This window comes from Polyodon spathula, chromosome 2, assembly GCF_017654505.1.
Source record: "Polyodon spathula isolate WHYD16114869_AA chromosome 2, ASM1765450v1, whole genome shotgun sequence".
NCBI classification, from domain to species: Eukaryota; Metazoa; Chordata; class Actinopteri; order Acipenseriformes; family Polyodontidae; genus Polyodon; species Polyodon spathula.
Window position 1 is genome coordinate 55,530,665 of NC_054535.1, and position 26,011 is coordinate 55,556,675.

The window sequence follows — 26,011 nt, forward strand, 5'->3', positions numbered from 1 at the left end:
CGTTATAATAGCGGATGATGAATACTAATGTCTTAATTTTCTGAAAGCAACTAAAGTGACAACTAACTTATGGGGTAAAGGAAGTTTAACTTGTTAAGTCTGCCACATGATTTCTGTAGCAAACACTTTAAAATATTACCGAGTTATATAAATTATTTACTGTTTTAAGGGCCACTTGTGACAGATAGTAATGTCAATTTCTCGAGGGCAGTTTTTGCTCGCTACGAAGTACATTAAAATGTTATCTTTTTAAGCTTTGACAGAGTACAGTTATTCACAGATCAACAAAGATATGGTTAACATTTACTGACTCTAAGAGACATTACTTGAATATAATTTACCTCCCACTGCAGCTTAAACAGTTAAGTAGATGTAATTTCAAGCATATGGCTATTAATTTTTGTATTTTGTTGTTTGACAATAATTCATTAAGAATTTCAAAGTCATATTTTAAACTAATACTTCTGTTATGAGATACTCAATCCAAACTATCTAGTTCATAAAACATTGATGTTACATTACCCAGTGTTTTCACAGATACAATGGTATAAACATGACGAGGTATATTTCCTAACCTCAAAGTAATTGGACATTTTTTTAAATGTACAGTTTTAAAGATTTTATGGTAATACTGACAAACCATTTTCTTTTGTTTCACATGATACAGCCATCAAGTAAAACTAAATTGCAGCTTACTCCTCCAGTAATTCAGTGTATCTTACAAAATACGTGAATATAGCAACCAAACAGTGTATGCTTGCACCCGTTTGGAGTAACCTGTGTTTTACAGGTCTACTGGTTTTGAGAAATCAGGAATGGGTGATGTATTGTTCAGGTATTAGGGCTGGGGCAAGAAGATTGAGCACCCAGAGATTACAGGCAGGAGTTTTTGAAGAATTAATTCTATGGATTATCACAGCAAAAAGTGTTGTTGAAACTCTGATCTTTTGTAAATCAGTAGCTTTTTATTTCCTTGCTAGGCCAACTAAATACACATAAATAGACACATTTAAAAATGCTAAATCTTTCTCAGTGTTAAGTAACATTAAACAAAACAAAACAGGAACTACAGTAAAAATAAACATCAGTTGCCACTTATACAGCTGCCACTTTGCATAACAATTATTGTACAGTTATTATTCTGTATCTGTAAATAGTTATTGGTGAGTGAGAAAAAAAAGGTTCTAATACACTAAACTGTTTAATAATTTACAATATTGAAATTGTATGCATCTACTAAGTCTATTTTGAATACTGCATTGATGATCAAAGTACCTGTAGTTGAGAAATATAAATTAAAATGGTGGTCACTTTTGTTTCTTGCCTTGCTTAAGAACTTTGAAGTATCTTTGCGTGAATCATTCTATATAGAATTCAACATTAATTTCCCATTTTGTATTGCAATTGCTGACCGTATAAAAGCAAAATGTTCATAATATGAGTCTGTCTCATATAAACCTCTCTTTTGCTTAAGTAAGAAGTTGATTTCACATTGTTTGATATGAAAAACACAGTAATTTCATTGAACCAAAAGCCATTTTGAACATGGAAATGCAGTTATCGTAGTAAACTTTGCCTTCGTCTCCTTTGGACAGAAACATGAATACACCGTTTTTGACTACATTGTATTAATGTCCCTTTTTTCATTCTCTTTTAGGTTTGGTGAAAATTGCATCGTGCCACTATGGGGAAACACTCAACTTTGCTGCTTTCTATGCTGTTGCAGCTTCTTAGCAGCTGTACAGGAAACCAAAGGATGGAGCAATCAAGGCCCATGCAGTTTTCCCACTTTCTTTATAATGCCACTATATATGAGAACTCTGCAGCCAAGACTTACTTGCAAAGCCCAGTGAAAATGGGTGTTTACATTGCACACCCATCCTGGGAAATTCGGTATAAAATAGTTTCTGGAGATAATGAAAACTTGTTTAAGGCTGAAGATTACACCCTGGGCGATTTCTGTTTCTTGCGTATAAGGACCAAAGGAGGGAGTACTGCTATCCTTAATAGGGAAGTAAAAGACCACTACATGCTGACCATCAAAGCAGTTGAAAAAAGCACTAACGCTGAATCACGCACAAATGTTAAAGTACGGGTTCTTGATGCAAATGACCTGAGACCTCTGTTTTCACCAACCTCCTATAGTGTTTCCCTGCCTGAAAACACAGCATTAAGAACCAGTATTGCCTTAGTCACTGCTACTGATGCAGATATTGGAACCAATGGAGAATTTTACTACAGCTTTAGAGATCGGACAGACTTGTTTGCTATTCACCCAACAAGTGGTGTTATAACACTGACCGGTAAACTGGATTACTCTGAGACTAAGCAGTATGAGATGGAAATCTTTGCAGTGGACCGTGGAATGAAACTGTATGGTAGTAGTGGTATTAGTAGCATGGCTAAGCTGACTGTTCGTGTAGAACAGGCCAACGAGTATGCACCTGTCATCACAGCTGTCACACTGGTTCCTTCAGACACTGATAAGGATCCTACATATGCAATTGTAACAGTGGAAGACAGTGATCAGGGGCCAAATGGGGAAATAGCTTCATTAAGCATTGTAGCAGGGGATCCTCTTCAGCAGTTTAAAGCAGTGAGATCCAGCCCTGGCAGTAAAGAATACAAAATAAAAGGAGTTGGAGAAGTTGACTGGGACAGTCAACCGTTTGGATATAATATTACTTTACAGGCCAAGGATAAAGGCAGTCCACCCCAGTTTTCCTCAGCAAAGGTAGTTCATGTGACATCTCCACAGTTTAGATCAGGACCTCCAGTATTTGAAAGAAATATGTACAGAGTCAATCTTAGTGAATTTGCACCTCTACATACCCCTGTTGTTATGGTACAAGCAGTGCCAAATTACCCTCAGTTAAGGTATGTTTTCAGACACAACCCAGACCAGAAAAGATTTGCTTTAAATCCTGTCACTGGCCTAATTACAACTGCTGGACCAGTACAAGCAGACTATGCACCACGATTTGAGTTGGAAGTTATGACCAGTGATAGAAAGGCAACAACAAAAGTAGTAGTAGATGTTTTAGACATGAATAACAATGCACCCGAGTTTCACAGGACATCTTATCAGGCCTCTGTCGATGAACATGTGCCAGTGGGTACCAGTGTTTTAACTGTAAGTGCCAGTGATCTAGATGATGGAGAAAATGGTTATGTAACCTACAGCATTGCCAATCTTAACCCACAGCCTTTTGTTATTGATTATTTTACTGGGGTTATCAGTACCTCAGAGGATTTGGATTATGAGTTGATGCCAAGGATTTACAGTTTAAGAATCCGAGCCTCTGACTGGGGTTCGCCATATCGCCGTGAAGCTGAGGTTTCAGTAACTATTACTCTGAACAACTTGAATGATAACAAACCACTGTTTGAGAAGATTGACTGTGAAGTGACCATCCCTCGGGATCTTGGAGTCGGTGAGCAGATAACTACTGTGTCTGCTATTGATGCTGATGAGTTACAACTTGTACAATACAAAATAAAGTCTGGAAATGACCTAGACCTCTTTGAGATAAACCCAAACTCTGGTGTGCTTTCTCTGAAGCAGACTCTAACTGATGGTGATGGTGCAAAGATCTCGTTCCACAATCTACAAATTACTGCTAACGATGGAGAAAATTTTGCACCACCAATGGTCATTAACATCACTGTGCTAACTAGTCGAAAACCTGTCCAGTTGCAATGTGTTGACACTGGAGTTGCCAAAATGCTGGCTGAAAAGCTTCTCCAGACAACTCGGCTCCACAGCCATGTTGAACCTGAAGATCATTTTTTAGATGTACATTCAGATAACCGTTATGCCCCACAGTTTTCTGACTCCTTCCCCAGTGTAATTAAAGTAAAGGAAGATCTTCCAGTAGGTGCCAGGATTATACTTATTAGCGCCACAGATGCTGATGGTGGTTTCAATGGAAAACTGAACTATGTAATTTCAGGAGGAGATACTGACAGTCGTTTTGTTGTGGAGATGGACACTGGATGGCTAATGGTATATTCTCCTCTTGACAGAGAAACAACTAACCACTACACTCTAAATATCACAGTGTATGACCTGGGGATACCTCAGAAATCTGCTTTCCGCCTTTTGGATGTAAATATTGTGGATACAAATGATAACAGGCCTAAGTTTCTTCAGGATAGTTATTCAGTTGAAATAAGTGAAAATAAAGAAGTGGGTAGTGATATTATCCACATTGAAGCAACAGATAAAGATCTAGGTCTAAATGGAGAAGTCAGGTATTCGTTACTTGCAGATACAGATGTGTTTGCTATTAATAGTGAGACCGGAGTTGTGAAGGTTATAAGCTCATTGGATCGAGAAGTGCATCCTTGGTATCTTTTGAAGATTGTAGCTAGAGATCAAGCTGTGGAAGAGCCACAGCTACTTTCAACCGTATTACTCAAAGTGACTTTGGAAGATGTCAATGATAATCCACCCAGGTTTATTCCTTCAAATTATCATGTGAAAGTACGAGAAGACCTACCCATTGGCACTGTAATCATGTGGTTAGAGGCACACGATTCAGATTTAGGACAGTCGAGTCAGGTGCGATATAGCCTGATCGATAATGGAGATGGAAGCTTTGATGTAGATAAAGTGAGTGGAGCTCTACGGATTGTGCAGAATCTGGATTTTGAGAAGAGGCAGATTTACAACCTAACGGCAAGGGCCAAGGACAAAGGCAAGCCTGTATCATTGTCCTCCACCTGTTACATTGAGGTTGAGATAGTGGACATAAATGAGAATTTATTTGCCCCATGGTTCTCTTCCTTTGTTGATAAGGGATCTGTAAAAGAAGATGCACCACTTGGTACATCTGTAATGAAAGTTACTGCTCATGATGAAGACAAAGGTAGAGATGGGGAAATCCGCTACTCCATAAGAGATGGATCTGGTCTGGGTGTCTTCAAAATTGATGAAGAAAGTGGTAAGATTTTTATTTTGTTTAAAACATTTTTTTCTGTCCTTTTATAAACTGATATTTGTTCACATTTTTTTTTTCTTTCAAACAACCATATGTGTGTGTGTGTGTGTGTGTGTGTGTGTGTATATATATATATATATATATATATATATATATATATATATATATATATATATATATATATCAATTGGTGCCGAGATAAATATCTGAATATTCAAACTAACTTTTGACATGTATTCAAATACAAAAATCTGACGTTTGTATTCGCTAGAAATGACAAAAATACCTGTCACTTATTTACTGAATCAGCACACCAGCTCTTGAGCCTTTATTTAAAAATGTTAGACTGCAAAAATTAAACAAACCAATTAAACAAACCAGCCCAACTTGCTGGAAATGTTGTGTAGTGATTTTTAGATTGTATTTACAGTGTTCACTATTTTATAACCAATTCTGCAATATAATGAGGCGCGTTATAATAGGTGAGCGCTGTATTATATATTTTTTGTTGTGACTTTGTGGAATGTAATAAATGAGAACCAAAATGGCGAGTTATTTTCCCCCTTCATTTTACAACGGCATTTCAATGTTAGTTATATTTTTAAAGATTAAAAATTTAAGTTTGTTTGCTTATTCAGCTACAAAAAGGCACAAGTAAACCTCATGTTACTACTTTATGAAAAGTGTCTATGACCACTGTTTACTGTGAAGAAACGGCAATGACAAGGAATGAGAAAAAGTAGGGCTACGTTTGAAGGTTCAAAGGTTCGTTCGCTAGCCAGGGATTTGAAGATTGTTTTAAACCTTCGAAGGTTCGTCGGACGCCATTCACGCACTTTTTTTTTTCCTTCCTGGAAAAACAGAAACCATTTAACAATGTGTGAATACTATAAATCACACATTAAATGTCACTTGCATGCAAAATTTGATCTTTTGATTTGTATAATGCATATTAAGTAAACAAAAGTTGTTGTATTAAAATCTGCTACCAAATCGTTACACGTAGCTTGCGTTATCCAGAAGCAAAACTTTTAATTTCTCCATCTTGACAGTAAAGCGTTTATATAGAGCAAGCTGTATTTTATTTTGGGAATAAACAAAACGTTTAATTTGAACTGCTATTTGGCATATTTTCTTTTGAGATAGTGAGAGAGGTTTTTTATTATTATTTGCTTCAGGTCCTTGTCTTTTTAATAATTATTTTGTTGCTTCAAAAACTTAATGGGAAAACTTCACATTTTATTTATGTCAGATTACTTACTCTAAGTATGCTGTGTGTGATGGTAACTACATAATTATGCTTGAAGACTTGGCCATGAATGATGGTTTACCACAAAAAGGGTTTTACTCTGCATTTTAACTTAAGAGAATGTGGCACTTCAATTCTACATACCCTTGTTTTATTATTTTCTTTCATGTGGTTCATCTCTGGTTCCGGAAGATGTAAGCTTATGATGCTGCCTTAGAGTTATGTATGAACAAAGGTTGACATTTTGCTGTTTGCTTCAGGTCAGAAGAACTACTGTAAAGTCTTTATGCAATGCTGTTCAGTGTGCATTTAGTTTAGATGAGCACAGGCATATTGATTTTCATTAAAAGAAAAACAACCCCCAAACATTGTACAGTAATATGGCCTGTGATTCTCACGTTGCTAAAGGGAAATATGTTAAGCATGTGTTAAACAGTCTCTTGGCATCCATGATATTCTTAGGGCTAGCACCCTCAAACAAGAGGGTCAAGAGGTTCTGCTATGTGACTTGTAAGCCGACAACATGTTATAGTGGAGCCAAACCAGGACTAGGTTATTGCTGTAACCATTTGATCTATAAGAAACCAGACAACATTGATGGTACGTACTTTAAAAGCATGATAAGACAGCATGGTTTTGAATGATAGGCAGGTTTAGAAATTAATGGCACACTGAGATGACTAGCATTGTAGCAAATGTGATTGAAATACAGTGCTTAAAAACAAGGAACATGGCTGGAGGGTTGAAGTAAGGAAGAGGGGGCCATCAGAAGGTACAGAAGTCAAAAGAAAGGAGGAGACTTAAATTAATCCTGATTTAATAGCCTGTGTTAAAAAAAATTGGGACCATTTAGGAAAGAACAAAGTCCGTAAATTCCTTCCATTTTGCATCAGGAACTACTTGATGACTGAAGCAGATGGGCCAGTTGTCACAACAACATGCTTGATATTTCTGTTTCCAATGCTTGTTGTCTTAGAAATAGAAATGGAGTGGTCTGAGATGGTCAAACCAGATAGGTCAATGAATGGTTATCCAAACATTTTCCAGCCTGTGCTGTATTGCTTAGAAATGAGCATTACTATGGTGAGATTTAAAAAAAAAAAAAAAAAAAAAAAAAAAAAGTAAATGAAATATTTCCGCAAAGTCTAGATAATTATGCACCATGAAGAGTTGTCCTAGATGATGCAACCAGACTGCCAATATTTTAAAAGTGGGTATACAGTTTGAACTGAGATCAGTCCATGGATAAGCAATGGCTTTATTTAATGAAATAAGTTGTATCTCCTGGGCATGGAAATGCCTGAAATCTGAAAGTCTTTCAGCTTGAGGGTCAGCAATAATACATTTAAAACAATACTAAATAGAGGTGTACAGTTGGTACTAGTCCAGAATATATTATATTAAATATATTGAAACAAAATAGTTATTTTTTAATGCATTTGATACCAAGGTTTACAGTTTAAGAATCCGAGCCTCTGACTGGGGTTCACCATATCACTGTGAAGCTGAGGTTTCAGTAACTATTACTCTGAACAACTTGAATGAAACAAACCACTGTTTAAGAAGACTGACTGTCAAATGACACAGGTTTAAAATGGTGATTGAAGTTTCTCTGCTTTGAAATGGGGGTGGGGCGGGAGGAGATTTGGTAAGACCTCTTAAATGTTTACCTCCATTTGGTTTTCTTTTGTGGTGTACACCATCACGTCCCTTGGGGCTGTCCTTGTGTTTGTATAGTAAATGTATTCTCGGCTGTCCCTTTCCCCATGTTGAAACACCTGTGGAAAAAACCTAAAATAAACGCAGTATTTTGGGAGGGCAATGATTTGAAGGGGCATTTGTGAATGTATGTTGGTAGATAACTGAGCCACACAGTTCATTCCACAATTGGAACATTCTTTGGCAGAGATGTGTAACCAGTTTGACACAATTTAAGAAGTACACAATGTTTTCGTTGTTTGTGTTCCATTTTTTATGAGAAGATGCAATATTTGCAAAGTGCCAAAGATTTAACTCGTTCACCCAAATGATAAAGAATCCAACCATGCTTTCTCAAGTCTGTATTTAGTTGTGAAGACTGGGTTACAATTAGGAGATTCAGTGTATCTATGTATTTTTTTAAAGAATGATTACTACAGTTCGGTAGACAAGTTGTATTCATGTGTGTCATTTTTAGTACACCAGGTTTAGGCCAGAGTGTGGTTCAGTATTCTCTGCTGGTCTGTTATTAGTGCTATAAAAAATGACACCAGACAAGGTATCCCAGTGGATAACAGCACATCCTTAATTAATCTTTGGGAAAGCTCTCATTTAATCGTTTTTAAATTCATTATGAGAGGTTGAGTATGCTTGTAACATTTTCTTTCCTTTGCCATCTGTTGTTCTTTGTATAGGTAGCAATTCATTGTGACTTCAGCTGTTTTTTTTTGCTTTTTTGTGAATGGCAGGCCATTCAAAAGACACAACAGAAGCAACTAGATCACAAAGAAAACATTGATACATAATCTAGGTTCTCTATTCACACTGTGCCATTTCTTTACTTTTTTTTTTTTTTTACACTACTTCATTGTAATAATAATAATAAATCTTTATGCTGCAGTTTCTATAGAACCATTATTTTAAGTTTTTATTGAGTTTATAAGTTGTTAAAATAAAATAAGGAAAATTGAACTAGAAACAAGTAAATTAGCTGTGCAAACATTAAATCTTTCCCCACACCCCCACCCTTTTACTATGACTTTGAATGATGGGGTTGTCATGCTTTGAACCCAGTTGTAAGGGGCACAGCCGGAGCTGGTGAAAACATATATGCCTTAGGCCGGCGCTCTACAGGGAATTTAGAGAAGGGTGTGAGTACCACATGTGGTCTCAAAATGACCTTCCACCAAGAAATCAATCTGAGAGGGTGGGGTCACATCCAGGGTCTGTTCGTTGACGCAGACGTTATTTTTTAATGTTCAGGCTGTGTTTTGCAAAGTGCTTTCTGGGCAAAATTAAAAAGGTAGTAAATAATGATGCTTGGTGCCAGAAACCACTGTGGCTTTTAGTTGGCAAACAACTTTTCATTCTGCCATTGAAGACAGAGTTTGCTATGGATCTTTAGGTTTATGGCAAAAATGCATCTGTTTTCCTGGTGTTTTGGGTGTTGTGTGGTGTTTTCTTTAATCCAGCTCTGTGGCTGACTTCGAGGTCAGAAAGCAAGAGTAGCTCGGAGGAATGTGGAAATTACAAGATAATATTTACAGCTTACTTTGAAGGTTGATTGCTCTGCCATTTGGAAAAAGTTATCTGGAGCCTGTTCTTTTATAAGCCCATGTTTTTCTTGGTGTACTCTTTTACTGCATATATTTATTTATGCTGCTTGAATATAATTTAGGATTCTTAAAACGCCCATAAAAACCTAAAAACTACAGCATACTGCTGGAACTGTGAGACTGTTTTTATATAGTCTTTCCGTTTTATGTTTTAATTTCAATGAATACACGTGGCACATTCAATCGGAATAATGGATTAACCCTTTGCGGTCCTATGTCGGACTACGTCTGACATTACAATTTTCCCTTTCCATCAAAAAGACGTAAAACAGGTCTCTAATCATTTTTTCTCTGACAATGGACAGCAAAGGGTTAAAAGGAAAGGAGGGGCCTTGGATGGAATCTGCCTATTGGTGGCTCGCTTTAACAAGCATGCGCTACGGCAAGAACTGCCAAATCATCTCATTCCTATGCATTTAACCCTTTGCAGTCCATTTATTCCGCGCTTGTCAGGCGCGTCCGGTCCAATTTATTTTCACATGCGCTGTTTATTTTACAAGTGCTGTTTAATATATATATGTTTTTCTGAGTAAAACGGTTTAAAAGGCACTGAATCGCAAAAGGACACTCAGTATTGTATCTCCAGCCAAGCCCCACCCCTTGTTTGCTGTATTTGTCACATGCCTCTTTCTAGACGTGCATACTGATAAATCCTCTGATCACTCGTTTTATCACCAAACTCCTTAATAATGCGATCCACGTCATTATTTTATTGCTATAACATCTCAAAAAGCACTGCAAATGTATATGATACTCGTTGAGCAATGGATGCAGAAGCAACTATCTCCAGGGTATCACTGTTTAACAGAAAACAATAACATGACATGTTCTAGTGAGAAATCGGTTATAACAGTAGTCGTAGCTCCCATTTCCCCCATACTGTAATTTGACTCGTGAACGTTCTAGATGTACAATATGAAGCATGGCAGACAGCAAAAAACGAAAATCTTTCTCTGTTAAAATGAAACTGAACACGGTGGACAGAGTAAGAAAAGGTGAAACTCAAGCAGCAGTTTCAAAAGATATAACCTTTGCAGAATCTACATTGCTTTTTTTCCAGCTTATGCTACAATCAGAGAGTCGCCAGCACATCGGGCATGCCTGTCACCACTGGTGTGAAAGGTAGTGTCGCAGCGAAAGTATAATTTTATCGCAGGACAAATCACATCACGTCTGGCGTGTGGAGACTTTTACACTGGTGCGCAGCTATATTAAAAAAATGATATTATTATTATTATTATTTATTATTATTATTATTATTATTATTATATTATTATTATTATTATTACTGGCTGCAGTGCTCTAGAGTCTAAACATTTTTGTGAAAGGAATAAAAGGCAGTTAGATTTACATATTTTATTTTTACAGAAAATACATATAGAGCTTTTCTGTCTGTCTGTGTGAGGAATGAAATGAAACTTTATGAAAGTTAATTTATAAAGCTGTAATGATTCCACAGAGGCATTGCATTTTTATTAATATGTCATAAAGAGGCTGTGATTACAAAGGGTTCTTTGTGAAGGCAAATAAAATGATTTGACACTTAACAACAAAGTTTTACCGACTAGGTTTTCCTCATCAAATGCTAATGCCCTTACAGTGCCCTTCCTGTTGTGAATGAGCGTGCCAGGCTGATTCATAGTGGTGCTAGATAAGGTTGGTATGTGCAGACTGGCCTTGCTTGCTTCCTGGGAGATTGATAGCACTAAAGTGTCCGCCCAGCCAAAGTTCGCTTTTTGTATTCAGAGCTCAAGCCAGAAGTGTGACTTCTTTTAAGTACCCTCAAAACACATGACTCAAATTGGACTTTGCTTTAGAGCTGTTGCCTGAGCAACCAGACCAGGAATGTTAAAGTTTATTGTGGGGTGCAAAATGCAAAGCACACTTTCCACAGTTAAAATGTGTTGTTTTCCCAGACCATTAAATCCCTTTACTTGCAGGGATACTGCCCTACTTGTTGGAGTGTTGCTGTGTTTCTTTGGTTGTTAGTTTAAATATTAACTTTCTGCAAGTCACCGGTTTGAAGACTCTGTTTGAAAAATGTAGGGGCAGTGAAATGTTGGTACTTTTTGGAGTATTACACATTTTTCAGCATAAATAGCATTTGTAAAAGAAGGCATTATTGATACATTCTCTTAAAATCTAGTGTTTTTTTTTTTTTTTAATTTGTCATTTTACCAGTTTTTAAAGTAAAAAAAAAAAAAAAGAAAAAAAGAAAAAAGTGGCTGCTGTCTTTATAAATGAATAATACATAAATAAAATAATAATAATGATGTGCATTTGAGGAGATTTTTGGAATCGGGTTCCGTTGTTTTGAGTCCGGTTCCCAAACTATTTAAAGAAACACGTCCCTCTGTCAATGTGTGAGCAGAAGGGGGGAGGGTGGCATCTTATATACATATAAACAAGCACTAGTCCTACAGTTCTTTGTCGGTATAAAAACCATTAGAAAGACCACAACAGTCACAGAGCAAAGAATAAGTCAAACCAAAGTCATCACAGCCGGTCAATCAGTAGTCCAAAACAAGGACAACAAACCACAAATATATGGTCTAGTTAAGTGCATGTTTTTTTTTTTTTTTTTTTTTTTTTTTTTTGTGGTGTTTTTTTTTTTCTCTGAGCGTGTCAATTATATTTATCAAATGTGTTTTTGACAAATGTAAAGTATTTGATCATTTTAATAGTAAGTTTAATAAAAACATAATGGTACTCACTGGAACAGGATCCTTGATATTTTGTATCCGGTTCCATGGTTCCAAAGCAGGAAAAGGGTACCTAGTTTCAAAGGAACCGGTTCACACATCTGTAAATGCTAGTGCAAAATTCCGAAGGATAGGAGGTAACTACACTTGAATAATAGCACAACATTAAAACTGAGATTTTGACATGTGTAATAGCCTAGCTGACAGACATACACGTTCAGCTGGATGACAATAGGAGCTGTCTGGGCACGTCTCAAAGGATTTCTTGAACTGGAATTAATGGGCTAAACTCTGCACCAGTTCCATCAGGCATGTTTTATTTGTGTCATCCTGTTCACAAGGGGTGAATCGGAGTACTTGAAAATTACTCAAAAAATGTACATTATGGTAAATGTTTCTTTAGCAAAAATTGATTCTATTAATTTAAAATCAATTGGAAGAATGCTGGCAGTCACTTAAGGGGCAGGTATGTCTTTTGATGAAGGAAGAGAAGCATGTTTATAAAAAAAAAAAAAAAAAAAAAAACAGGAGTGGAGAAAAGTGCCATTACACCCACCTCCCTGTATTCCACTGGTTTTGCCGCATTATATTTAGAGGTTTCAATCTCACTCTTTTGACCCAGTCTCTTAACACGTGAGGATGATGTGCTCAGACCTATTTGTGTATATATGTATGTATGTATGTGTATTATTATTATTATAGGCCCGTGAAGACCCATCTTATCTTTTTCCTGTTGCAAGTTGATAAAAAAAGAAATGATTTAGTGGAATAAAATGAGCCAATGCAAATAATTGCTTTTAGATGTAGTTCAAAGGACTGTTCAGGGGTGTGGAAATTAATACTGCCCGACACCCAGGACAGCAAGTTTTTTTGCTCTACTTTGCCCGTTGGACAAATACTTTTGTATCTCGCAGGTTAGTTCTGTTGCTAGAAAAATCCTCCGGGTAGAGTTCTAGAGAGTCACACAAGTTTTGGAAAACTGAATTGCGGAAGTCTAGCACATACACACAAACGTTTATAAATGGGTACGTCTAACCCTCAAACAAACTGTATGCTCACATATAGATATCCCTCAGTCACAAACACACACAGTAAAAAACTTACTTAAATGAATGCAATGATATTATTATTATTAATTTAAGTCATTTTAATTGATGTCCTAGCTATAATTCGGAAGCCTAGAAAGAGAAGTGTTTTGCGTTCCATTTTATAAGGGATGGTATGGTGGCATTTTATCGGACAATATTTCTATGCCACATGGGTGCTCCCATAGAAATATAACTCAGGGGGCTACTATTGACACAAGCTGTATCCTCCTCTCCAGCAAAGCATTTTGTATTGTACCCTGTTTTGTGAGAGATGGGGAGGATACAGATAGATTAAGCACAAGTAGATTTTTTTTTTAGCATTTTGTCCCTTGGACAAACAATTTTTTGGAAGAAAAATATGAACCATATAAAATGGCCTGAGGGGAAAAAAGCTTTTGTTTATGTTAGCCTTAAGACAATGTGTAGTTTATGCACTACCCTATAGATTAACCAGTGTTAATATCCTTAGAATCATAATTTATTTTAGAGGTGGTTTATGTAACAGAATTCTCTGTGGTTGACAAGTGAGAGAATAAGAATAATAACAAAAAAAAACCTAATTTAGGAGCTCAGTTTTCAGACTGCAAGTAGCATTGGAATTTGAGCTATTTTGCTTTATTGGAAAAAGTTGATGGGAAAGTTTATGTAAGGGGAGGCCAGGAGAGGTTGTGGAATGCAGAGACTACTGACAAAAGTTAACAGGACTAGTTCAAAGTTGTCTGGCTGTTTCATGTAGTGAAGAAGAATGTCTGGGTTTAAATGAACAGCAGTGTGCAACTTTTATGGTTTATGGTTTTTATGGTTTATGTCCAGGAATGTTTTTTAACCTAAAATGTGTGTAATAATTTCCAAACTGAATTTTAATGGGTGGCTGTCTACTTTTTGTACTGTTTTAATTGTATATCGAACTTACAGTGTTTGCATGCAATCTGTTTTAATTTCTTTCTTTCATGAATTGCTACAGATTAAATACCTATTGACCCACATTCCAAGTAGTCTTGTAGTGGTATGAAAAGTGAATATAGAGGACACACTGGATATCACAAAGCATAACCCTCTTTAGACTGTGTAATCTTTTTGATTTTATCTATTTCAATTGCCAAGTTTAATATACATTCAATATGCAATATCTTAAATGGAAGTATATGCAATTGTGATGTTATGCATAAACAAATGCCCTATATTTTAGTTACAGGTTATAACATTTTGTTAGCTTCTTATACACTGAAATAAATAAATAAATAATATTATTATATAATATAGGATCTAGTTACAACTGTGTCCATAGTACTTTTAGTGTGGGCTTAACTTTTAACCAGTATAACCCATGTTTGAGCCATAGTATAGTAACTCAAATATTAAACAATATGTATTAAAGTAATAATGCAAGATTATTAGGTTTGGTAATATACTTTACAAGTATATTTTACTGATGGGAGCGTTAAAACAATGTTTTTTTTTTTTTCTTTTTGCAGGTATCATAAGAACAGAAGAGCTTTTGGATCATGAGACTACTCCCCACTATTGGTTGACAGTTTATGCCTCAGATCAAGGGGTTGTTCCTCTCTTTTCTTTCATTGAGGTTTACATAGAGGTTCAGGATGTTAATGATAATGCCCCACAGACATCAGAGCCTGTCTATTATCCAGAAGTTATGGAGAACTCCCCTAAGGATACGCCTGTCATCCAGATTGAAGCTTATGACCCAGACTCAAGATCCAGCGACAAACTAACTTTTAAGATTACAAGTGGAAACCCGCAGGGATTTTTTAATATAAATCCCAAAACTGGTAAGCTCTCTATTACTTAAATATATTTTTAGCATACATACATTTTTTATGGCATGACATTTTGCTAGAATAATGCAGCACACTTATCTCTGATTGTAAGTTCCTACAGAATAGATGCGTATTTTGTCAGCTGTAATAGATTTTACTTTAAAAGACTACATGGTTAGCATTTTACTGCATGAACAATGTTTTTTTTTTTTCCCCTCATTAGAGGTTTACTGAAACATACTTATTATGATATACCTTGCACTGTTTGTTGAAGGATAAGAAACCCTGTAATTGTTGAGTGGAACTTGAACTTTACAGTGTGAGTTTCTTCATGTATCATACAAATGAATTATGCATGACACACTTGTGTATGGAGAACGTCTTCCAATTATGATTTACATTTAGTAGGGATTCGTTGAATATCAAAATCAGAACTGGCTATTTGTACATATGTTAGGCACAGTACTAGGAGATAGTTGTATATGCCCCTTTAGTGATTTCAGATAATCAGAATTAATTTTAGACAATTAAGTAAGTCCATATAGTTGTCCACAAACTTTAGAGGATTAAAGTAACACAATTCTAACTTTGTTTTTATTGTCTTGTGGATTAAGTTGATTTTAAGGTGTGCCCTCGATTTTCAAAGCGTAATCAAATGATACTTTCTCTCTGCCCTTTTTTTCCATAATAATATTTCCTGCTCAGGTGATTCAGACCACATACAGGGAACCTACAGTGTTTAGATTAGGCTGAAGCCAAAAAGGGAGACATTTCTTTTAATATGGATATCTCTGTTTTGCAGAAGAAAAGTCTTGTTCCTTTTATAGAAACTATTTATTTCATTTTAAAAGTAGAGGTTTCTTTTTACTTGTGTGTTTTTCATTGTTTTTGTGTGTCTGACCAGACAGCGTTGGCAGGGAGACTTGGAGATCAGAATGCTGCAGTTTAAGTTCTTACAATTCACAAAACAAACAATCCAGCACCGCACCACACCTTCACTAACTAGCACCCGTCATCACCCTTTTTATACACCTGTGGCTGGAGCTTATTTAATCATTTATTCAATGTACGGCTCCAGTCACATTCCCACATGTTTTTGCAGGGAGGAATTTAACCCCACACACCCGTGCACTGGAAAGGCTTTCACCCTGCCACACTACCACATTCCTTCCCATCGGCCACCTCTCCAACCCCCTCCCCTCATGTCCATCTTTCCTCACATATATTATTGTGGGTGGTGAACGGGGCTGTGGTGGAGGTGGTCTCCTCACCTCCTCCTTCTGCCGGGGTGTCCCCAACACTGACAGCTCTGCGAGGCATTCTGGTAGCGGCAATGCTGACAATAGCACCACTGGCAGCGACAATGCTGGCAGCGGTGCGTGGCACTCTGGTGGAGAGATTGCTGCTCGTGGCAACGCTGACAGCAGCACAGGGCACTCCGGCAATGGCACTACTGGCAGCAGAAATGCTGGCTACTCTGGACGTGCAGCCGGCAGTGGCAACACTTGCAGCAACAGTGCTGACAGAGTTGCAGGGAACTCCAACCATGGCAACACTGGCAGTGGTGCCAGGCCTTCCGGCAGTGGCAATGCTGGCAGCGGTATGGGGCACTCTGGCAGGGGCGGCAGCACTGGGCACTCTCTTCTTGGAGGAGGCAGTTGAGCATATAGTGCTCCCACTCCTCACAGATGACGCACCCTGGTTCTTGGAAGCCGTGCCCACATTCCCCACACAAAGGAGTCCCTTCTGCCTCCAACCAGCACTGCTGCTCGTACATGGTTTCCTTTCAGTACATTTTCCTCTTCTTTTCTTTTCAAATAAATCCGCATTTCAATCTCCGAGCCTCCATGGCCGCTTTCTCTCTTCTGACTGGGTAGCATCGGCAGTGAGACTCAGAAGGATGCAGTTTAAGCGCTCACGCGCATTTATGTACAATTCACAAAGCAATCCAGCACTGCACCATGCGGTCACCATCACAATTCTAAACAAACACCCATGATCACACTTTTTATACACCTGTGGCTTGTGCTTATTTAATCATTTATTCAATGTCTGGCTCCAGTCACATTCCCACATGTTTTTACTGGGAGGAATTTAACCCCCTCCCTGCCACCCAATATTCCCCACACACCTGTGCACTGGCAGGGCTTTCACACTGCCACAGTGTCATATAGTGTTCTGTTGGCAATACATTTCAAAATCTAATTTTGTTAACTGACAGCTTTTTCAAATTTCCAGTTTTGGCAGGGTGGGGGTGGAGAGATAAGACATTAACTGCAAAACAGTAGGCAAGCTTATAGTAAAGATACATCATGTCAAGTGCCAACATTTGCCACTATGAAAATGCAGATATTTGTATTAAAATTTGTATTTATTTATTTATTATTCTCTAACTAACGAGAAGATAATAACAAGATATGCTTATAATCAACCAGAAAAAAAAAAGTTAAAAAGCACTCAGAACAAGTAATTGCATTTAACCTTGATAACTTACTCCTGTAGGAAGTGTATTTTCACGGTTAGAAACTAAAAATATTGTTCTACTAGTCCTAAGGACTAATACCTTTGAAACTTGCTAGTCCTGATGTGAAGTGGCTAAGTTGGAATCAACAACAACAGTTGGGGTACCTAAAAATAGGCTTAAGTGTTTATTTTTTTGCAAAATAAAATCTATTTTATTTATTTATTTATTTATTTTTTAGCAAAGCTCCTTCTAAACGCTCATACAGATCGATCAGTCACCTGGTTCCTGAGTGACTACTGTCTGTACTGTGTGCTGAGAATCTGACACTGAGCACCAGACCTGATGACAGGATACCTTGCAGACCATGAAGCTCCGCCTGAAATTGACACAGATGACACAAATAAAAAGCACTCCATGTTTCTGTGTAGTTTGAAATTTGAATGTCCCTGGCGGGTCGTTGGAAAGAGTTGTGGGATATGTAGGATCAAGTCATTGAAGCTAAAGGTATATTTCAAGGTTTTAAAACGACATTTCCCACGTTTTATTTTCAATATCCTGCCTCTGAGCAAGCAGGGGCGGCACATTCAAATTTCAAACTATGCAGAAACACGGAGCACTTATCTTAAATGTGTTTAAGCTACTGACTGTCTCTGTTGAACTGAATACTGTTTTGTTTGTAGCCATATTCTTATGCTCTCTGGATGCAAGTACAGTGCTGACACTGTTACAATTATATTAAAGAAGGTTTTGTGTAAATGTAGAAATTAAAAAGGCAGTGTATTTTCGCACTAGTACAAAACCATGTACGAAATTAAAATGAGTGGACATAGAATAGTTTTAAACGTGTTACGGTTTATAGATAAGAACTCAACTATGAATATATTGCGTTCTGTTTTAAGCTACATGCTACGATAATGTTCATTATGGTAATTGTTTGTTTATTAGTTTTGAAATGTTTAGTAAAACGTGGCCTATTGTTTAACCTCGTTAGTACAACTGGCCCCCTTTTGCTAATGACATCTTCAGTCAGGGTCGTAACCCAGTATAAATCAACACATTTCTGTAAAATGACTACACTTCAAAAGATGCAACGCGTTTCCGTAAATTCAAACTTTGCATCACGTGCAGAGGGAGAACAAAAAATGTAAAACACCATTAAGCGGGGTTGGCATTGCAGGGGAGATGAAGGGAGGTTTCAATTCCGAGAGACGCTTTTCTAAGCATTATTTGTAAATGTTTATTCACCACTGCTACACCCCATTAGAAAAGTGACTTCCCCGCTTTTTTTTAACTCAAGACTAAACGTGCGGGTATATGTGTACATTTGTTTTAAGTACTCGCCCAGAGGACTACTGAGACACAGACATCAATTAGCCCTCATCAGATTTGATTTGCCTCGGACGAGCGTGAGTTTCTAACCCTGAACATATGTATTTTAAAGTCCCCTGACTTGCAGTAAAAGACAATGCAATTTGCTCTGTAATATTTATGTTCTTTTACCAAATAACTGCTGCTAAACTTACCCAATCCCAACAGAAACAACAGGTAGCTGTTGTGAGGTGGCTTCCTCTAACTAATTCATTTGGCTTTAAGAAAATTGTGTAAAGCTTATGTATTAATTGTTGATACACAATAAGTCAGTTCAAAATTCTTTATTGGTGGAACATACATTATTATGAGGTGTGCAGAGCAAAATGGAAAGTGCAGCTGTTTAATTTTGCCTATTAGTGTAATGGGTGTTCTGTTATGGTGTGGGGATGTGCTGAGAGATAAGTGACACAGAGGGTTTGATGTTGAAACGCCACTCGAGTGTCCTGGTTTTATTAGTGATCACACAGACTGTTGCAGTGATATGTGGCTGCTACTAGGGTAACAGCAATGGTAGCCCTAGTGCAGAAGGATATATACAAACAGTGTACAAGATAGAAAAATACAAAACAAAACACAGTGTGGGGAAAAACAGCTCATAAAACAAAAGTTGGCCAAGCTCGAGCAGAGTTCTGCTCTCACTAAAAGGGAGGCCCTACACCATGAACTTTCTCCTTGTGCAAACTAAATTTCCTTAGGTGGGATTAAAATTCCCCTAAACTAATCCCTACCTAAAACACTATAGAACCCCGGTATATACACTGTCGGTTCCCTCGCCCTGGTTCAGACACACAGACATGAGGCTTTCAGCTTCTAAACAAAGCATGGAAGAAAGGACTGGCTTTCCTTTTTAAAGGCACGTGGCCAGGGGTAATTGATGATCAATTAGTCAATTAACAAATGGCCACTTGCTGCACATTAAGTTTAAATTTGTCACAAACCTCCCAGCCCTGCCAAATCTAGAACACACTTATTTTTACAACCACTTTTAAATTGCACATAAGTTGTCATTCCCCCCTCCCCATCAAATTGCACCCTGCATAAGACCAAACATGGTAACGTTCTAGGTATTTATAGCAAGTCAATTTGCCACTTGGCACCGTTCCCAAAAAATATTATTAAAATCAGTCAGCTTATTTTTGAGCTGGAATGCTAGGCCGTTGGCTTCCATTTTATTTTATTGTAAAGCACCCTGGGATGTTTACATGAAGAGCACTATATAAAAATAAGTTATTGTATAAATAATAGTGCATGTTTACAGCTGGTAGAATACAATGCCTTCTAAATAAAGTGAGACATCTAACTCTGTTTGACATCTCTGTCATGCTTCAGTCATCATTTAGGTTCATGTGATGCTGGGTTTTATGTTTACCTGTTTTTAATGCACTCTCCTGGGATTTTCGTTTCCGGTTTGTGACATGATAGTGGGTGTGATGTTGATACCAGTTTGCAGGTTGTGATAGTTTTTTTTTACACCTGGTACCAAAGAAAGTCTTTCATTTTTTCAGTTGTAATAAGATGTTTCATCATCATTTGGAAAATGTATGGAGGAATTTATTCCAAATAAAAGAATACAAATTAACACCATTTGCAGTAAATTGCCTGAATCTTCTACTGTGGTCAACTTCCAATGCCCTCTTCCATAGTAAATATATAATGGGGGGAATTTGTTCACAATGACGTACTGGTCCAATGACTTTTCAAATGTGATTTTATGTTTTAATTGTTTCAGGAAATCTGTTAATTGTAGGGTCATTCATGCTGTTAGTGTCTTTTAGATTTGTCATTAATGTACATGATACATGAACAAACTGAGATAAATGGTTACAAAGGGTTTACTTTATTATTCCCACTGTACATATCAATCAAATCGTTTCAGCAATATACCTCCAGGCTCCAGACTGCCACTAAAATGATTGTGACTGTTTTTTCGGGGGGGGACCCCCAACGTCCGCGACGAAGGAAATTTTAGTACAGTATATAAAATATATTATGAATGTGCTGTGACACTGGTGTGTGTGTGTGTGTGTGTGTGTGTGTGTGTGTGTGTGTGTATATATATATTATATATATATATATACATATATATATATATATATATATATATATATATATATATATATATATATATATATATATATATATATATATTATATATATATATATATATATATAAAGCATATTGCATGGTTTAATAAACTTAAGTGTGAGAAGGACGGTAACAATTTGATCTAATACTAATGCTTGTAAGTGCAGAGAGGTGCTGTATTAACACCAGCAGAATATGGGAACCCAAGTTTCATGATGATGACAAAATGTATGTGAATACTGTTGTGTAAAGATTTTGCTTATAATGAACAGTTGCATTCAAGAAATTTAGAACAGTTGGGCTCGTGAACCGGTAAAGGCACTCCGCTTGGAGTGCAGGATGCGTCCTATATCTTGGAAATTGCTGGTTTGGATCCAAGCTAAGCCACTGCCAACCATGGACGGGAGTTCCCAGGGGGCGGTGCACAATTGGCCAAGCGCTACCTGGTCGGGGAAGGGTTTAGGTTGGCTGGGGAGTCCTTGGCTCACTCCACACCAGCAACCCCTTTGGCTGGCTGGGCGCCTGCAGACCGGCCTGTACACAATTCAGAACTGTGTGGTTAGCCGATGCTGTACGTTCTGATATGGCTGCATGGTGGACTTGAAGAGCATGTGCTCGTTCTCGTCTCTCCCGGGTTAGTGCGGGTGAGCCAAGCTGAATAACAATTGGACATTCCAAAAATTGGGAGAAAATCGGCGAAAAAATTATATTTAAAAAAATTATTATAAAAAAAAAAAAAAAGCTAGTGAAAAAGTTACTGTACCAAGCTGAAAAAAGTTTTCTTTGAATTCCAATAAACCAGTTATCTTTCGGCTGTCAAATCGTAGAGTGCCTAAATACAGTTTTGAGTCGACACGAACTGATTGTTTTCATCGGCATGTTCTTTAGCAGACCCAACTATCCCAGATATAAAGATTTGGTTACATTGTTTACCGTCGGAAGTTTAAGAATTATTTAATTGCACAGCAGATTTCCTAGTTAGATGATGAGCTGATTACTATCTCTTGAACAGCCAAAGAAGCAGGCACAGTATTTGAAAACATGACTGTAGTGAAAAACAAATGTACTAAAGGTAAAAATTAAATGTTCCACAGGTCACTTGATTGCAGTAAAAAAGCTAAAACAAACAAACAAAAAAAAGCCTGCAGTTCACTAGATTAAGCTCTCGGGTTGTTCTAATGAAAATAGATGAAATATATGACAATGTGCTTGCTGTGGTGTATTTAATTTCATAAAAATCAGAACAAACTCACTGAGATCAGGGCAGTCAACTTCTGCATAGATTAACCATTCAGCAGAATGAGGCAATAGACAAGTGAGTACAAAGATTAACTTACTGATTTAGCATCACTTTAGTGTCATAGCAAATTGTTGTATTTTAAGCAATATGATGACAACTAACTTGCTCCTGAAGGGCAGTCAGCAATTTAATTTGGCAAACTTTTTTTTTTTTTTTTGGCCTTGGAGCAAATGGCTCCTAAGGCAAAATGTTTGTCTGGAGCGCTGTACCTACCTCAGATTTGTTCCGAAACCCAGGACTGGGTGTAAGGCTAGTGTTGCTGTCCAACACTGCCACAGTGGTACACTTTTTCATTAACTCTATGGCAGTGCATATATGTTATTAACCTGTTGTCCCTGAAGCACATATTTTATTTGGCCATCTATTGTATAATGTGAAAGTTGTCTTCAGAGGTTTCAAATTACATCCTTCATGCATATGATTAATTATTTAGGTAAATGGCTGTGCTCTTGTATACTGGAGAAATGCACTGCTAATTTTAAAATCTACCCCTTTTGTCTTTTGGGGAACTAAAGAATGATTAGGCTTCCATATCTTTGCCCATTTTAGAAATGAATTCAGGCAACTAACACCAAACCTAAATATTTATAAATATCTAAATATTATTAAATAGCTGCTGTCGTGCGCTGATAGTGTAAGGATTATTGCCCACATTGTCAAGCAGGTAACACAGCAGTAATGATCCATGATGTGGTAAGGAAGTGAAAAGCCACAGCATGTTTTCTTTTTTTTTTTTCTTTTTTAAATCATTCGTCCTGCAGTGATTTAGAGGACAGATCTCAATCCCCAGTGCACTAGAGCGGTCATTTTGAAGAGCTTTGAAACCAGACTTTAGAGTTATAAGTGGAAAAAGCTGTCAGGATAGTAACAATGAAAAGAAAAGTTACAGTTATGTTATTTAAATGCTTGTAGCAACACATGGGGACCAATAACGCTATAGTTTTTGGAAACCCACTACTTACTCCTTAACTTCTGTATGTTAACTCCCAACCAAAAACAATGCCATTTGAACATATGATTTTGTTCAGAAGAAACAAGTATTGGGGGGGGGGCATTTCATGTATTCTTCCTTCTTCTGATACAGCACAACCTAAAACTGCTTGGAAGTCCTGTGATGTTAAAACTAGACGCACCTTTTCTCAACCCTGTGTTTAACTGGCGAAGCATGTGTGCACAGTGTAATTAGTATTGTATCATAGTAGATTGTGTTTGATAGTGTAGTTAAAGATGTGTGTGTAGTACAAAAGGTGATTATTATACAAGAAATGTAACCCAAGTCTACTTAGTCATATATTTTATACACACGGTGCGCATTATACTGAAGGGTCTATATTCGAAACATTACTGTAATTTGAAAGTTGAGATGAAGCTGGGAGATTCAATAGTAATTGAAATCTCTATTAAACTGAACATAAATATCTCAGGAATTCTTGTGAGGATGGATTCCTCTCATGTTCTTATATGCATTACTAATCCTTTGAGCAAAATAAAGGACCATACAGTGTTTAGAGCCTGTGGGTTTAACATGAAATCATCCACTCCCATTCTCATATCACTTATCAACAAAACCTTTAGTGTTCAAAACAGTTCATAACAGTTTTTCAAAGACCCTGCAGAGAGCAGGGAAAGTCAAATAGGAAATAGACACGGCCTCCAACAACTTCCTGAAGTTTCCGGCAATTTAGGCCAACCTCAATAATGCATAGCTGCTTTGGTTTAGTCACTGAATAAACATGTTTAAATACCTCCAACCATGCTTGCTTAGCACTTGTAAAATATTTGTAACATCTTCGATTTAACAACAAAATGCCCACTAATGGTGTAATTTTAGTTTTTAAGATAAGACCTTTCCTGTTTGTGTTTTAAATACTTTTCATTGTGGGCGCCCGTCTAGTCTTGTATGCCTTTATTGTCCCACAGCATTTGGGAATCCAGTTAGGACTCTATTAATTTTGTTACAAATTTAAATAAACATGAACAGTTGTACATGTTAGGTTTATTTTTTTATTTATTATTATTTTTTTTTGCGTGGTTGGGATTTAATTCTCAGGGATGGTTTTTGCTGTATGGGCCTAAAATTAATAAAATTTAACAGACTGCACATGCAAAAAGCCAGTTTTTTCAGGTGGTGGTAAAACTTGACAAAATAGAGTTCAGTCTGAAAAGATTTGCAACCAGACTTCACATGCTTATCCAGGGGTGTGGCATTAAATAAGTACATTGTTGCCTAAGGAACTAAATGCTAGGAAAAAATCTACTTATGGTCTTAAAAGTCTCTTCTATGACCCACTCACATGCTTAGTACCATCAGAAGTAAGCCAATATTCAGTAGCACCACTGGGGTCGTACTCCTCAAATTCAGACCCGTCGATCGTAAAAAAAAAAACATCAAATCTTGCAAAATATCCTGATTTTTAAGCTGTGTTCATAAGGGGTTCTTGATGACTTTCATAGAGGAAAACACATGTTCTATCTCGGCTGTTGACACACTAAATGTAAACATCACCTCCACCAGCTTCAAGATGTTCCTCAGAGTGGGGGTCTTTGTTGACAGCATGGTGGAGTATGCAGACAGAACTGGTATGCTGTTGTGCTTGACACTTTTCATATGTGCTTTAAGTCCACAAAACTCCACAATTGCTGCCTTCTCCTTTTTGGTGGAAATGACATCAAAATGGACTAGGATTTGTCATATGAGTTGAGCTCCTCTACTTTCTGGCAAATGTGTAGTCAAAAACCTGAAATCCCTGAGCTGGCATGCAGTTGAAGTTGGGAAAACCTTTCATCAATGTAACTGACTATTTTGCCAATAAGTCTATCACTTGTTAAGCTGGCTGCTGGGGGACAAGGACCAGACCACTTCATCTCCCACCCTTCCTTTGCACTGGGTGGTACAACTTAAACTGCTGCATTTGTACCCCTGTGTCATTATTCAGTTCTACTAACCTCAAGGCACACTGCTTCACTGCAGGTTGGACATGTAGTAACAGTAGGTCATCAGACTGAAATAATTCTAAAAGATGGGATACTGGCTCTAGGATATCTCTTAGTGTATTGATGAAATTGACCCTGGCGACTTCTTCAGAGAGGAACTTCCTTGCCTTAGCTGCAGACTCATCACACTGCCAGTGCTAACCTGGACCAAATACAAAACTACAACCTGCAGGGTTTTTTTTGCATGAGATCCAAGGCCCTTGTTGTGCTTGAAATCCATTGCACATCACTGAAGTGGGCAAGATTTTCATCTCTAATCCTCCAGCTTCACAATGTTAGATAGGCCATCAATTAAATTAAAATGATACTCCCTCTTCTCTATGTTGATGCCAGTAAATACGACCTGTCTCTATACCCCAGGCTAGCTTTTGCCACACCTTTCTCAAAAAAAAATGCACTGGCGACACAATTGCTTACATGATTTGTATAAATTTTAATTTTTAATGTTTATCTAGAAAAAAGTGACAACACTATTTGTTTGTGCTTTAATAACTTATGTTCAATCATTAAATATCTTGAAATACCTATTTTTAGAACGTGAAATAATTTGTTTTTTTTATCTTGAAAAAATACAGCCCTACCTAACAGGTTTTTAAACAGTTGCTGATGCTTGAAGTCAGCAAGCAAGCCTGAAATAGATTTCTGCAAGCAACTGTACACAGGAGGTCACGTGAAAGGGGCTCAATTCTGTAGCGTGTTCAGTCCTTCAGTCCGCGAACTAC

The 26,011-nt window shown here is 37.2% G+C and overlaps 1 protein-coding gene across 7 annotated transcripts in view; it reads left to right on the plus strand.

Annotated features, from left to right (window-relative positions):
• Window positions 1-26,011, plus strand: part of LOC121298477 (protocadherin Fat 1-like) — a 75,941-nt gene that overhangs the window by 2,681 nt on the left and 47,249 nt on the right. For all 7 annotated transcript variants that reach the window (XM_041225622.1, XM_041225616.1, XM_041225608.1 and 4 more), the window contains exons 2-3: window positions 1,658-4,946; window positions 14,772-15,086. In XM_041225622.1, coding sequence (XP_041081556.1) covers window positions 1,685-4,946; window positions 14,772-15,086 — 3,577 coding nt within the window. In that variant the 5' untranslated portion in view covers window positions 1,658-1,684. The remainder of the gene's footprint in view (window positions 1-1,657; window positions 4,947-14,771; window positions 15,087-26,011) is intronic.